The sequence below is a fragment of the Oncorhynchus masou genome, unplaced genomic scaffold (assembly GCF_036934945.1).
Source record: "Oncorhynchus masou masou isolate Uvic2021 unplaced genomic scaffold, UVic_Omas_1.1 unplaced_scaffold_2399, whole genome shotgun sequence".
NCBI lineage: Eukaryota > Metazoa > Chordata > Actinopteri > Salmoniformes > Salmonidae > Oncorhynchus > Oncorhynchus masou.
Window position 1 is genome coordinate 42501 of NW_027008854.1, and position 14926 is coordinate 57426.

Below are 14926 nucleotides of genomic sequence, written 5' to 3' on the forward strand. Positions count from 1 at the left end.
CTCTCTGTCCGTCCGTCTCTCTCTCTGTCCGTCCGTCTCTCTCTCTGTCCGGTCCCCTCTCTCTCTGTCCGGTCCCCTCTCTCTCTGTCCGGTCCCCTCTCTCTCTGTCCGGTCCCCTCTCTCTCTGTCCGGTCCCCTCTCTCTCTCTCTGTCCGTCCCTCTCTCTGTCCTTCCCCCTCTCTCTCTGTCGTCTGTCCCTCTCTGTCCTTCCCCCTCTCTCTCTGTCGTCCCTCTCTCTCTCTGTCCATCCCTTTCTCTCTCTCTGTCGTCCCTCTCTGTCTCTGTCGGTCTCTCCCTCTCTCTGTCCCTGTCTCTCTCCCTCCAGAGGTATCAGTCTCTCTCTCTCTCCAGAGGTATCAGTGTCTCTCTCTCTCTGTCTTTCTCTCTCTGTCGTCCCTCTCTCCCTCTCTCTCTCTCTCTCTGTCCGTCCCTCTCTCTCTCTCTCTCTGTCCGTCCCTCTCTCTCTCTGTCCTTCCCTCTCTCTCTCTGTCCTTCCATTTACATTTTTACATTTAAGTCATTTAGCAGACGCTCTTATCCAGAGCGACTTACAAATTGGTGAATTCACCTTCTGACATCCAGTGGAACAGCCACTTTACAATAGTGCATCTAAATCATTTAAGGGGGGGTGAGAAGGATTACTTATCCTATCCTAGGTATTCCTTGAAGAGGTGGGGTTTCAGGTGTCTCCGGAAGGTGGTGATTGACTCTGCTGTCCTGGCGTCGTGAGGGAGTTTGTTCCACCATTGGGGGGCCAGAGCAGCGAACAGTTTTGACTGGGCTGAGCGGGAACTGTACTTCCTCAGTGGTAGGGAGGCGAGCAGGCCAGAGGTGGATGAACGCAGTGCCCTTGTTTGGGTGTAGGGCCTGATCAGAGCCTGGAGGTACTGCGGTGCCGTTCCCCTCACAGCTCCGTAGGCAAGCACCATGGTCTTGTAGCGGATGTGAGCTTCAACTGGAAGCCAGTGGAGAGAGCGGAGGAGCGGGGTGACGTGAGAGAACTTGGGAAGGTTGAACACCAGACAGGCTGCGGCGTTCTGGATGAGTTGTAGGGGTTTAATGGCACAGGCAGGGAGCCCAGCCAACAGCGAGTTGCAGTAATCCAGACGGGAGATGACAAGTGCCTGGATTAGGACCTGCGCCGCTTCCTGTGTGAGGCAGGGTCGTACTCTGCGGATGTTGTAGAGCATGAACCTACAGGAACGGGCCACCGCCATGATGTTGGTTGAGAACGACAGGGTGTTGTCCAGGATCACGCCAAGGTTCTTAGCGCTCTGGGAGGAGGACACAATGGAGTTGTCAACCGTGATGGCGAGATCATGGAACGGGCAGTCCTTCCCCGGGAGGAAGAGCAGCTCCGTCTTGCCGAGGTTCAGCTTGAGGTGGTGATCCGTCATCCACACTGATATGTCTGCCAGACATGCAGAGATGCGATTCGCCACCTGGTCATCAGAAGGGGGAAAGGAGAAGATTAATTGTGTGTCGTCTGCATAGCAATGATAGGAGAGACCATGTGAGGTTATGACAGAGCCAAGTGACTTGGTGTATAGCGAGAATAGGAGAGGGCCTAGAACAGAGCCCTGGGGGACACCAGTGGTGAGAGCGCGTGGCGAGGAGACAGATTCTCGCCACGCCACCTGGTAGGAGCGACCTGTCAGGTAGGACGCAATCCAAGCGTGGGCCGCGCCGGAGATGCCCAACTCGGAGAGGGTGGAGAGGAGGATCTGATGGTTCACAGTATCGAAGGCAGCCGATAGGTCTAGAAGGATGAGAGCAGAGGAGAGAGAGTTTGCTTTAGCAGTGCGGAGCGCCTCCGTGATACAGAGAAGAGCAGTCTCAGTTGAATGACTAGTCTTGAAACCTGACTGATTTGGATCAAGAAGGTCATTCTGAGAGAGATAGCGGGAGAGCTGGCCAAGGACGGCACGTTCAAGAGTTTTGGAGAGAAAAGAAAGAAGGGATACTGGTCTGTAGTTGTTGACATCGGAGGGATCGAGTGTAGGTTTTTTCAGAAGGGGTGCAACTCTCGCTCTCTTGAAGACGGAAGGGACGTAGCCAGCGGTCAGGGATGAGTTGATGAGCGAGGTGAGGTAAGGGAGAAGGTCTCCGGAAATGGTCTGGAGAAGAGAGGAGGGGATAGGGTCAAGCGGGCAGGTTGTTGGGCGGCCGGCCGTCACAAGAAGCGAGATTTCATCTGGAGAGAGAGGGGAGAAAGAGGTCAGAGCACAGGGTAGGGCAGTGTGAGCAGAACCAGCGGTGTCGTTTGACTTAGAAAACGAGGATCGGATGTCGTCGACCTTCTTTTCAAAATGGTTGACGAAGTCATCTGCAGAGAGGGAGGAGGGGGGGACGATTCAGGAGGGAGGAGAAGGTGGCAAAGAGCTTCCTAGGGTTAGAGGCAGATGCTTGGAATTTAGAGTGGTAGAAAGTGGCTTTAGCAGAAGAGACAGAGGAGGAAAATGTAGAGAAGAGGGAGTGAAAGGATGCCAGGTCCGCAGGGAGGCGAGTTTTCCTCCATTTCCGCTCGGCTGCCCGGAGCTCTGTTCTGTGAGCTCGCAATGAGTCGTCGAGCCACGGAGCGGGAGGGGAGGACCGAGCCGGCCTGGAGGATAGGGGACATAGAGAGTCAAAGGATGCAGAAAGGGAAGAGAGGAGGGTTGAGGAGGCAGAATCAGGAGATAGGTTGGAGAAGGTATGAGCAGAGGGAAGAGATGATAGGATGGAAGAGGAGAGAGTAGCGGGGGAGAGAGAGCGAAGGTTGGGACGGCGCGATACCATCCGAGTAGGGGCAGTGTGGGAAGTGTTGGATGAGAGCGAGAGGGAAAAGGATACAAGGTAGTGGTCGGAGACTTGGAGGGGAGTTGCAATGAGGTTAGTGGAAGAACAGCATCTAGTAAAGATGAGGTCGAGCGTATTGCCTGCCTTGTGAGTAGGGGGGGAAGGTGAGAGGGTGAGGTCAAAAGAGGAGAGGAGTGGAAAGAAGGAGGCAGAGAGGAATGAGTCAAAGGTAGACGTGGGGAGGTTAAAGTCGCCCAGGACTGTGAGAGGTGAGCCGTCCTCAGGAATGGAGCTTATCAAGGCATCAAGCTCATTGATGAACTCTCCGAGGGAACCTGGAGGACGATAAATGATAAGAATGTTAAGCTTCAAAGGGCTGGTAACTGTGACAGCATGGAATTCAAAGGAGGCGATAGACAGATGGGTAAGGGGAGAAAGAGAGAATGACCACTTGGGAGAGATGAGGATCCCGGTGCCACCACCCCGCTGACCAGAAGCTCTCGGGGTGTGCGAGAACACGTGGGCGGACGAAGAGAGAGCAGTAGGGGTAGCAGTGTTATCTGTGGTGATCCATGTTTCCGTCAGTGCCAAGAAGTCGAGGACTGGAGGGAGGCATAGGCTGAGGTGAACTCTGCCTTGTTGGCCGCAGATCGGCAGTTCCAGAGGCTACCGGAGACCTGGAACTCCACGTGGGTCGTGCGCGCTGGGACCACCAGATTAGGGTGGCCGCGGCCACGCGGTGTGGAGCGTTTGTATGGTCTGTGCAGAGAGGAGAGAACAGGGATAGATAGACACATAGTTGACAGGCTACAGAAGAGGCTACGCTAATGCAAAGGAGATTGGAATGACAAGTGGACTACACGTCTCGAATGTTCAGAAAGTTAAGCTTACGTAGCAAGAAACTTATTGACTAAAATGATTGAAATGATACAGTACTGCTGGAGTAGGCTAGCTGGCAGTGGCTGCGTTGTTGACTTTGTAGGCTAGCTGGCAGTGGCTGCGATGTTGACACTACACTAATCAAGTCGTTCCGTCGAGTGTAATAGTTTCTACAGTGCTGCTATTTGGGGCTAGCTAGCTAGCTAGCAGTGTTGATTGCGTTACGTTACGTTAAAAGAACGACAATAGCTGGCTAGCTAACCTAGAAAATCGCTCTAGACTACACAATTGTCTTAGATACAAAGACGGCTATGTAGCTAGCTAGCTACGATCAAACAAATCAAACCGTTGTACTGTAATAGTTTCTACAGTGCTGCTATTTGGGAGCTAGCTGGCTAGCTAGCAGTGATGATTGCGTTACGTTACGTTAAAAGAACGACAATAGCTGGCTAGCTAAACTAGAGAATCGCTCTAGACTACACAATTGTCTTAGATACAAAGACGGCTATGTAGCTAGCTAGCTACGATCAAACAAATCAAACCGTTGTACTGTAATAGTTTCTACAGTGCTGCTAGTCGGGGGCTAGCTGGCTAGCTAGCAGTGTTGATTGCGTTACGTTACGTTAAAAGAACGACAATAGCTGGCTATCTAACCTAGAAAATCGCTCTAGACTACACAATTGTCTTAGACGTTAGCTAGTTGCTTAGCTAGCTGCTGGGCAGATAGCAGTGTAGACTACGTTAGGACGACGAAATACGATAATTACGCAATTATCTTTGATACAAAGACGGCTATGTAGCTAGCTAAGAAGAAATAGCTAAGATTAGACAAATCAAACCGTTGTACTATAATGAAATGTAATGAAAATGTAATGAAAGGTTATACTACCTACGGACCGAAGTGTAGATGCGACCGCTCGCTCCAACCCGGAACCTCTCTCTCTCTCTCTGTCATCCCTCTCCCTCTCTCTGTCCCTGTCTCTCTCTCTCTCCAGAGTTATCAGTCTCTCTCTCTCTCTCTCTCTCTCTCTCGAGAGAGGTATCAGTGTGTCTCTCTCTCTCTCTCTCCAGAGGTATCAGTGTCTCTCTCTCTCTCTCTCCAGAGGTATCAGTGTCTCTCTCTCTCTCTCTCTCTCTCTCCAGAGGTATCAGTGTCTCTCTCTCTCTCCAGAGGTATCAGTCTCTCTCTCTCTCTCTCTCTCCAGAGGTATCAGTCTCTCTCTCTCTCTCCAGAGGTATCAGTCTCTCTCTCTCTCTCTCTCTCTCTCTCTCTCTCTCTCTCTCTCTCTCTCTCTCTCCAGAGGTATCAGTCTCTCTCTCTCTCTCAGAGGTATCAGTCTCTCTCTCTCTCTCTCCAGAGGTATCAGTCTCTCTCTCTCTCTCTCCAGAGGTATCAGTCTCTCTCTCTCTCTCCAGAGGTATCAGTCTCTCTCTCTCTCTCCAGAGGTATCAGTCTCTCTCTCTCTCTCTCCAGAGGTATCATTCTCTCTCTCTCTCTCTCTCTCTCTCTCTCAGGGGTATCAGTCTCTCTCTCTCTCTCTCTCTCTCTCTCCAGGGGTATCAGTCTCTCTCTCTCTCTCTCCAGAGGTATCAGTCTCTCTCTCTCTCTCCAGAGGTATCAGTCTCTCTCTCTCTCTCTCTCTCTCTCTCTCCAGAGGTATCAGTCTCTCTCCAGTATCAGTGTATCTTCAGACTTACCCAGCATCGTTGTCCGTCCTCTTCAGTACTTTGGAGATGTGAGTCAGACTGTGTCTGAACTGAGAGAGAAACTAGAAGACTTCCTTAAAGGAGAATGGACCAAGATCTCCACTACAGGTGTGTTGAAAACAATAAGAACATCAACTTTAGACATTTGAAAGTTCCCTACTAGTCATATACATGTGGAATATGGTCTGATGATAACATTCCCTCTCTCTGTCAATGTGTTTGTGTGTCTGTAGTGAATATAGTGGATGTTGTACTGCCTCCAGAGCCCAAGACCAGAGAACAGTTGTTACAATGTGAGTCTCTTTATTGTGAAGTAACTAACAGTCTCTTTTTACTGACACTCCTAACAATCCCTCTAGAAATATATAGCAATAGTAGATCTAATCAAAGACTGGGTCTCTATCTGACTCCTCATATTTCTCTGATTTGATCTCTGCTGTGCTCTAATCAAAGACAGGGGAGATACAGTATCTGACTTAACTTATTGTTCTGACTCCCCTAATTGGTCTCTGCTCTTCTCCCAGATTCCTGTCAGCTCACACTGGACCCAAACACAGCACACACACACCTCTCTCTGTCTGAAGGGAACAGAAAGGTGACCTGTACAGACCAAGTCCAACCATATCCTGACCATCCAGACAGATTCACCAACTACTGGCAGGTTCTGTGTAGAGAGGGTCTGTCTGGACGCTGTTACTGGGAGGTGGAGAGGACTGGTGGTGTTGCTACAGCAGTCTCATATAAAGACATCAGCAGAACAGGGAGAGGTAATGATGGTGCATTTGGAGACAATAACAAGTCCTGGAGTTTATATTACTATAGAGGTGGTTATTGTTTCAGACACAATAATGTTGTGACTAAAGTATCAGGCCCTCAGTCCTCCAGAGTAGGAGTGTACCTGGATCACAAGGCAGGTACTCTGTCCTTCTACAGTGTCTCTGACACAATGACCCTCCTCCACAGAGTCCAGACCACATTCACTCAGCCCCTTTATCCTGGGTTTGGATTTTGTTATGGTCCTATTTTTTATGTCTCTGGTACTGCTGAGCTGGTTAGACTGTAGTAGGGACCACATAGATACTAGTCATGCTGGTGTAGTCTATAGCTGAGCTGGTTAGACTGTAGTAGGGTCCACATAGATACTAGTCATGCTTGTGTAGTCTATAGCTGAGCTGGTTAGACTGTAGTAGGGTCCACATAGATACTAGTCATGCTGGTGTAGTCTATAGCTGAGCTGGTTAGACTGTAGTAGGGTCCACATAGATACTAGTCATGCTGGTGTAGTCTATAGCTGAGCTGGTTAGACTGTAGTAGGGTCCACATAGATACTAGTCATGCTGGTGTAGTCTATAGCTGAGCAGGTTAGACTGTAGTAGGGTCCACATAGATACTAGTCATGCTGGTGTAGTCTATAGCTGAGCTGGTTAAACTGTAGTAGGGTCCACATAGATACTAGTCATGCTGGTGTAGTCTATAGCTGAGCTGGTTAGACTGTAGTAGGGTCCACATAGATACTAGTCATGCTGGCGTAGTCTATAGCTGAGCTGGTTAGACTGTAGTAGAGTCCACATAGATACTAGTCATGCTGGTGTAGTCTATAGCTGAGCTGGTTAAACTGTAGTAGGGTCCACATAGATACTAGTCATGCTGGTGTAGTCTATAGCTGAGCTGGTTAGACTGTAGTAGGGTCCACATAGATACTAGTCATGCTGGTGTAGTCTATAGCTGAGCTGGTTAGACTGTAGTAGGGTCCACATAGATACTAGTCATGCTGGTGTAGTCTATAGCTGAGCTGGTTAGACTGTAGTAGGGTCCACATAGATACTAGTCATGCTGGCGTAGTCTATAGCTGAGCTGGTTAGACTGTAGTAGAGTCCACATAGATACTAGTCATGCTGGTTTAGTCTATAGCTGAGCTGGTTAGACTGTAGTAGGGTCCACATAGATACTAGTCATGCTGGTGTAGTCTATAGCTGAGCTGGTTAGACTGTAGTAGGGTCCACATAGATACTAGTCATGCTGGTGTAGTCTATAGCTGAGCTGGTTAGACTGTAGTAGGGTCCACATAGATACTAGTCATGCTGGTGTAGTCTATAGCTGAGCTGGTTAGACTAGTAGGGTCCACATAGATACTAGTCATGCTGGTGTAGTCTATAGCTGAGCTGGTTAGACTGTAGTAGGGTCCACATAGATACTAGTCATGCTGGCGTAGTCTATAGCTGAGCTGGTTAGACTGTAGTAGGGTCCACATAGATACTAGTCATGCTGGTGTAGTCTATATCTGAGCTGGTTAGACTGTAGTAGGGTCCACATAGATACTAGTCATGCTGGCGTAGTCTATAGCTGAGCTGGTTAGACTAGTAGGGTCCACATAGATACTAGTCATGCTGGTGTAGTCTATAGCTGAGCTGGTTAGACTGTAGTAGGGTCCACATAGATACTAGTCATGCTGGTGTAGTCTATAGCTGAGCTGGTTAGACTGTAGTAGGGTCCACATAGATACTAGTCATGTTGGTGTAGTCTATAGCTGAGCTGGTTAGACTGTAGTAGGGACCACATAGATACTAGTCATGCTGGTGTAGTCTATAGCTGAGCTGGTTAGACTGTAGTAGTATCCACATAGATACTAGTCATGCTGGTGTAGTCTATAGCTGAGCTGGTTAGACTGTAGTAGGGTCCACATAGATACTAGTCATGCTGGCGTAGTCTATAGCTGAGCTGGTTAGACTGTAGTAGGGTCCACATAGATACTAGTCATGCTGGCGTAGTCTATAGCTGAGCTGGTTAGACTGTAGTAGGGACCACATAGATACTAGTCATGCTGGTGTAGTCTATAGCTGAGCTGGTTAGACTGTAGTAGTATCCACATAGATACTAGTCATGCTGGTGTAGTCTATAGCTGAGCTGGTTAGACTGTAGTAGGGTCCACATAGATACTAGTCATGCTGGTGTAGTCTATAGCTGAGCTGGTTAGACTGTAGTAGGGTCCACATAGATACTAGTCATGCTGGTGTAGTCTATAGCTGAGCTGGTTAGACTGTAGTAGGGTCCACATAGATACTAGTCATGCTGGCGTAGTCTATAGCTGAGCTGGTTAGACTGTAGTAGGGTCCACATAGATACTAGTCATGCTGGTGTAGTCTATAGCTGAGCTGGTTAGACTGTAGTAGGGTCCACATAGATACTAGTCATGCTGGTGTAGTCTATAGCTGAGCTGGTTAGACTGTAGTAGGGTCCACATAGATACTAGTCATGCTGGCGTAGTCTATAGCTGAGCTGGTTAGACTGTAGTAGGGTCCACATAGATACTAGTCATGCTGGTGTAGTCTATAGCTGAGCTGGTTAGACTGTAGTAGGGTCCACATAGATACTAGTCATGCTGGTGTAGTCTATAGCTGAGCTGGTTAGACTGTAGTAGGGTCCACATAGATACTAGTCATGCTGGTGTAGTCTATAGCTGAGCTGGTTAGACTAGTAGGGTCCACATAGATACTAGTCATGCTGGTGTAGTCTATAGCTGAGCTGGTTAGACTGTAGTAGGGTCCACATAGATACTAGTCATGCTGGCGTAGTCTATAGCTGAGCTGGTTAGACTGTAGTAGGGTCCACATAGATACTAGTCATGCTGGTGTAGTCTATATCTGAGCTGGTTAGACTGTAGTAGGGTCCACATAGATACTAGTCATGCTGGCGTAGTCTATAGCTGAGCTGGTTAGACTAGTAGGGTCCACATAGATACTAGTCATGCTGGTGTAGTCTATAGCTGAGCTGGTTAGACTGTAGTAGGGTCCACATAGATACTAGTCATGCTGGTGTAGTCTATAGCTGAGCTGGTTAGACTGTAGTAGGGTCCACATAGATACTAGTCATGTTGGTGTAGTCTATAGCTGAGCTGGTTAGACTGTAGTAGGGTCCACATAGATACTAGTCATGCTGGTGTAGTCTATAGCTGAGCTGGTTAGACTGTAGTAGGGTCCACATAGATACTAGTCATGCTGGTGTAGTCTATAGCTGAGCTGGTTAGACTGTAGTAGGGTCCACATAGATACTAGTCATGCTGGTGTAGTCTATAGCTGAGCTGGTTAGACTGTAGTAGGGTCCACATAGATACTAGTCATGCTGGTGTAGTCTATAGCTGAGCTGGTTAGACTGTAGTAGGGTCCACATAGATACTAGTCATGCTGGTGTAGTCTATAGCTGAGCTGGTTAGACTGTAGTAGGGTCCACATAGATACTAGTCATGCTGGTGTAGTCTATAGCTGAGCTGGTTAGACTGTAGTAGGGTCCACATAGATACTATTCATGCTGGTGTAGTCTATAGCTGAGCTGGTTAGACTGTAGTAGGGTCCACATAGATACTAGTCATGCTGGTGTAGTCTATAGCTGAGCTGGTTAGACTGTAGTAGGGTCCACATAGATACTAGTCATGCTGGTTTAGTCTATAGCTGAGCTGGTTAGACTAGTAGGGTCCACATAGATACTAGTCATGCTGGTGTAGTCTATAGCTGAGCTGGTTAGACTGTAGTAGGGTCCACATAGATACTAGTCATGCTGGTGTAGTCTATAGCTGAGCTGGTTAGACTGTAGTAGGGTCCACATAGATACTAGTCATGCTGGTTTAGTCTATAGCTGAGCTGGTTAGACTGTAGTAGGGTCCACATAGATACTAGTCATGCTGGTGTAGTCTATAGCTGAGCTGGTTAGACTGTAGTAGGGTCCACATAGATACTAGTCATGCTGGTGTAGTCTATAGCTGAGCTGGTTAGACTGTAGTAGGGTCCACATAGATACTAGTCATGCTGGTGTAGTCTATAGCTGAGCTGGTTAGACTGTAGTAGGGTCCACATAGATACTAGTCATGCTGGTGTAGTCTATAGCTGAGCTGGTTAGACTGTAGTAGGGTCCACATAGATACTAGTCATGCTGGTGTAGTCTATAGCTGAGCTGGTTAGACTGTAGTAGGGTCCACATAGATACTAGTCATGCTGGTGTAGTCTATAGCTGAGCTGGTTAGACTGTAGTAGGGTCCACATAGATACTAGTCATGCTGGTGTAGTCTATAGCTGAGCTGGTTAGACTGTAGTAGGGTCCACATAGATACTAGTCATGCTGGCGTAGTCTATAGCTGAGCTGGTTAGACTGTAGTAGGGTCCACATAGATACTAGTCATGCTGGTGTAGTCTATAGCTGAGCTGGTTAGACTAGTAGGGTCCACATAGATACTAGTCATGCTGGTGTAGTCTATAGCTGAGCTGGTTAGACTGTAGTAGGGTCCACATAGATACTAGTCATGCTGGTGGTGAAGGTCCCCAGATGTGATGATTCATTCTGCTCTGTTTTATCTACAATGATTTAACTGATTTGATCTTCAGAAGAGGTTATGAATTAAAATTCAATGTTTTCATATTTTTGTAATTGCAATGTTTTAATCTTGTACATTTCCATGAATCATGATGTCTGGTGTTGATGTATATTGGTTGTCATTCAGAACCATTGATGTGTTTTCTCAGTTGGTTCTCTGTCTCTATGTAATTCTCCTCAGTATCATTGATCAGCTTGTTGGCTCGGTCCTAATTGATGTGTTCTCTGTCACCTGGAGCTGCATGGAAAATGGTCCAGGAACTAAAGGACAATTCAGGACTAGTCAGCCCACTACAAGCTGGTATCACTTCCTTTCTACTGAACTATATGGTCTGGTTTCCCAGACACAGATGAATCCTAGTCCTGGACTAAACAGTATGTTTAATGTAGATGTCCAGGAAACCGGCCCTAAATGTGTCATCTTTCATCCTCCCATACTGCTCAGTCCAGCAACATTAAACCTGTCCAGCAGGTGGTGCTGTTGACCAAACAATAAAACCAGCAGATATCTTGACTTGCCACTCAGTATATCAGTAATGTTCAGAATAGTACTTTAATATCATTGGAGATTTGATGGTCTTTTTAATCCACTATCCAGAGTCAGGAACAGATGAAGTTAGGTCTGCTACTGTTCAGTGATTAAATATGATTTATGGTGATGGGAAATAATAAAAAACACTCAACTTCATCTAGTAATAGTTTTCCTTTGTTATTTATTCCAAGGTGTGTCTTTAACTTGTAAATGTATTGTGTGGAGGTGAGCTAGTGGTGTGGCTGATAGAATAGAATGAAGAGGGAGGAGGGGAGGAAGAGGGGAGGAGTGAAGGGCTGTTCAAGAAACCAGATGAGGAAGAGGAAGATGTTCAGGGGAATTACTGTCTCTGTTCCAAATGGTTCCCTATTCCCTACGTAGTGCACTACGGTGCTTCTGACCAGGTCTAAAGTAGTGTTCTACGTAGGGAATAGGGTGTAGATATATTACAATATCATGCTTTAGTGTTTGGCACAAAAATATATTAGATCTCCACCCCCCCACTTCCTGTCTGTCATCCCCCAGTTCTGTTAAGACTTCCTCTCATTGAACTGGGCCTCATTCTAAATGGTCACTTTGTATTGATAGTCCATACTGGTCTTTACTATGGTTCTACATACAGTACCTGTATTGATAGTCCATACTGGTCTTTACTATGGTTCTACATACAGTACCTGTATTGATAGTCCATACTGGTCTTTACTATGGTTCTACATACAGTATCTGTATTGATTTTTTATTATAGTTTTTATTTAACACAACATTAAACAACACTATAAACACACATACAGTACAACAATTACATATTACATTAAAAACACAAACATCTTGACTAAAAACAGCTGGCCTAAAAACAATAACACTCTTCTATGATATATACATCGATCAAGTGTTTAAACTCCACCAATGAAACTCGATCATCACATTTTAAAATGTTCAGGAGAGAATTCCAGAACCTCGTTGCTTAGTAACTGAAACTATTTCCACCAGGACCTGTTCTACTTCTTGGTTCTGTTAGAAGCAAATCAGAATGGGACTGTAATTTATATTTATTTACTGACCTGACTAAAAAATAACTATGGCATTTTACCCAATATAAATCAGTGTATACCAGTGTTTAAACCTACAATATGGCCTTATAAATCAGTGTATACCAGTGTTTAAACCTACAATATGACCTTATAAATCAGTGTATACCAGTGTTTAAACCTACGCAAGGTAGATGACCACCAGCCAACAGCGCTGTAGAGATCACAATGATGTGTTAGACGTTTCTGATTTGTAATGAACCTGAGGGCTGCATGATACACTGAATCAAGTTCTCTCAGGGTCGTGGTTGAGGCCTGCATATATATAACATCACTAAAACCTAAAACCATTGAAAAAAATCCAGAAAATCACATTGTAGGATTTTTAATGAATTTATTTGCAAATTATGGTGGAAAATAAGTATTTGGTCACCTACAAACAAGCAAGATTTCTGGCTCTCACAGACCTGTAACTTCTTTAAGAGGCTCCTCTGTCCTCCACTCGTTACCTGTATTAATGGCACCTGTTTCAACCTGTTATCAGTATAAAAGACACCTGTCCACAACCTCAAACAGTCACACTCCAAACTCCACTATGGCCAAGACCAAAGAGCTGTAAAAGGACACCAGAAACAAAATTGTAGACCTGCACCAGGCTGGGAAGACTGAATCTGCAATAGGGAAGCAGCTTGGTTTGAAGAAATCAACTGTGGGAGCAATTATTAGGAACTGGAAGACATACAAGACCACTGACAATCTCCCTCGATCTGGGGCTCCACGCAAGATCTCACCCCGTGGGGTCAAAATGATCACAAGAACGGTGAGCAAAAATCCCAGAACCACACGGGGGGACCTAGTGAATGACCTGCAGAGAGCCGGGACCAAAGTAACAAAGCCTACTATCAGTAACACACTACGCCACCAGGGACTCAAATCCTGCAGTGCCAGACGTGTCCCCCTGCTTAAGCCAGTACATGTCCAGGCCTGTCTGAAGTTTGCTAGAGAGCATTTGGATGATCCAGAAGAAGATTGGGAGAATGTCATATGGTCAGATGAAACCAAAATATAACTTTTTGGTAAAAACTCAACTCGTAGTGTTAATAAACCAGTCTCGATCATGACCTGTAATTCCACAAAATGTTAACCTTTGCACCAACACAGTGTCCACAGTGTCAAAAGCCTTTTACAAATCAATATAGACAGACACACTTTAACACTGACTGCATTCCATGAAATACGTTTTTTTCTTGGAGGCCTTCATCTCCCTACTAACTAGGACCTTCTAACTGAGGACTCCAGGACCTTCTAACTAAGGACTCCAGGACCTTCTAACTGAGGACTCCAGGACCTTCTAACTAAGGACTCCGGGACCTTCTAACTAAGGACTCCAGGACCTTCTAACTGAGGACTCCGGGACCTACTAACTAAGGACTCCGGGACCTTCTAACTAAGGACTCCGGGACCTTCTAACTAAGGACTCCGGGACCTTCTAACTAAGGACTCCGGGACCTTCTAACTAAGGACTCCGGGACCTTCTAACTAAGGACTCCGGGACCTTCTAACTAAGGACTCCGGGACCTTCTAACTAAGGACTCTGGGACCTTCTAACTAAGGACTCTGGGACCTTCTAACTAAGGACTCCGGGACCTTCTAACTAAGGACTCCGGGACCTTCTAACTAAGGACTCTGGGACCTTCTAACTAAGGACTCCAGTACCTTCTAACTAAGGACTCCAGGACCTTCTAACTAAGGACTCCAGGACCTTTGACAGTACAGACAGCGTTGATATGGGTCGATAGTTGTCAAGTAGCGAAGGATCTCCACCTTTCAGGAGAGGCAGTACAAAAGCAGATTTCCATAAATTGGTGATTTCCTGAACGTCAAGCGTGAGGTTAGAAATATATGGGGGAGCAATGATGTCAGCAGCAGGTGTAGGAAGCAGGGGTCTAGTTCATCAGGGACAGGGGATTCTGTTCTATCAATTTATTTCAGGGCTTTACACACTTCTGAAACAGAGAAGGATGGGAAGGAGAACCTGGTGAAGGAGAGCACAGGGGTGTCAGGGAGAGAAGGAGAACCTGGTGAAGGAGAGCCTGGTGAAGGAGAGCACAGGGGTGTCAGGGAGAGAAGGAGAACCTGGTGAAGGAGAGCCTGGTGAAGGAGAGCACAGGGGTGTCAGGGAGAGAAGGAGAACCTGGTGAAGGAGAACCTGGTGAAGGAGAGCACAGGGGTGTCAGGGATGAGAAGGAGAACCTGGTGAAGGAGAGCACAGGGGTGTCAGGGAGAGAAGGAGAACCTGGTGAAGGAGAACCTGGTGAAGGAGAGCACAGGGGTGTCAGGGATGAGAAGGAGAACCTGGTGAAGGAGAGCACAGGGGTGTCAGGGAGAGAAGGAGGACCTGGTGAAGGAGAACCTGGTGAAGGAGAGCACAGGGTGTCAGGGATGAGAAGGAGAACCTGGTGAAGGAGAGCACAGGGGTGTCAGGGAGAGAAGGAGGACCTGGTGAAGGAGAACCTGGTGAAGGAGAGCACAGGGGTGTCAGGGATGAGAAGGAGAACCTGGTGAAGGAGAACACAGGGGTGTCAGGGATGAGAAGGAGAACCTGGTGAAGGAGAGCACAGGGGTGTCAGGGATGAGAAGG

General features: G+C 46.9%; 1 protein-coding gene across 1 annotated transcript in view; it reads left to right on the plus strand.

Moving 5' to 3' along the window:
* Positions 1-11413, plus strand: part of LOC135533479 (E3 ubiquitin-protein ligase TRIM47-like) — an 18383-nt gene extending 6970 nt beyond the window's left edge. Inside the window, exons 4-5 of the mRNA XM_064960780.1 lie at positions 5889-5959; positions 10907-11413. Coding sequence (XP_064816852.1) covers positions 5889-5959; positions 10907-11210 — 375 coding nt within the window. The 3' untranslated portion in view covers positions 11211-11413. The remainder of the gene's footprint in view (positions 1-5888; positions 5960-10906) is intronic.
* Positions 11414-14926: the final 3513 nt, after the last annotated feature.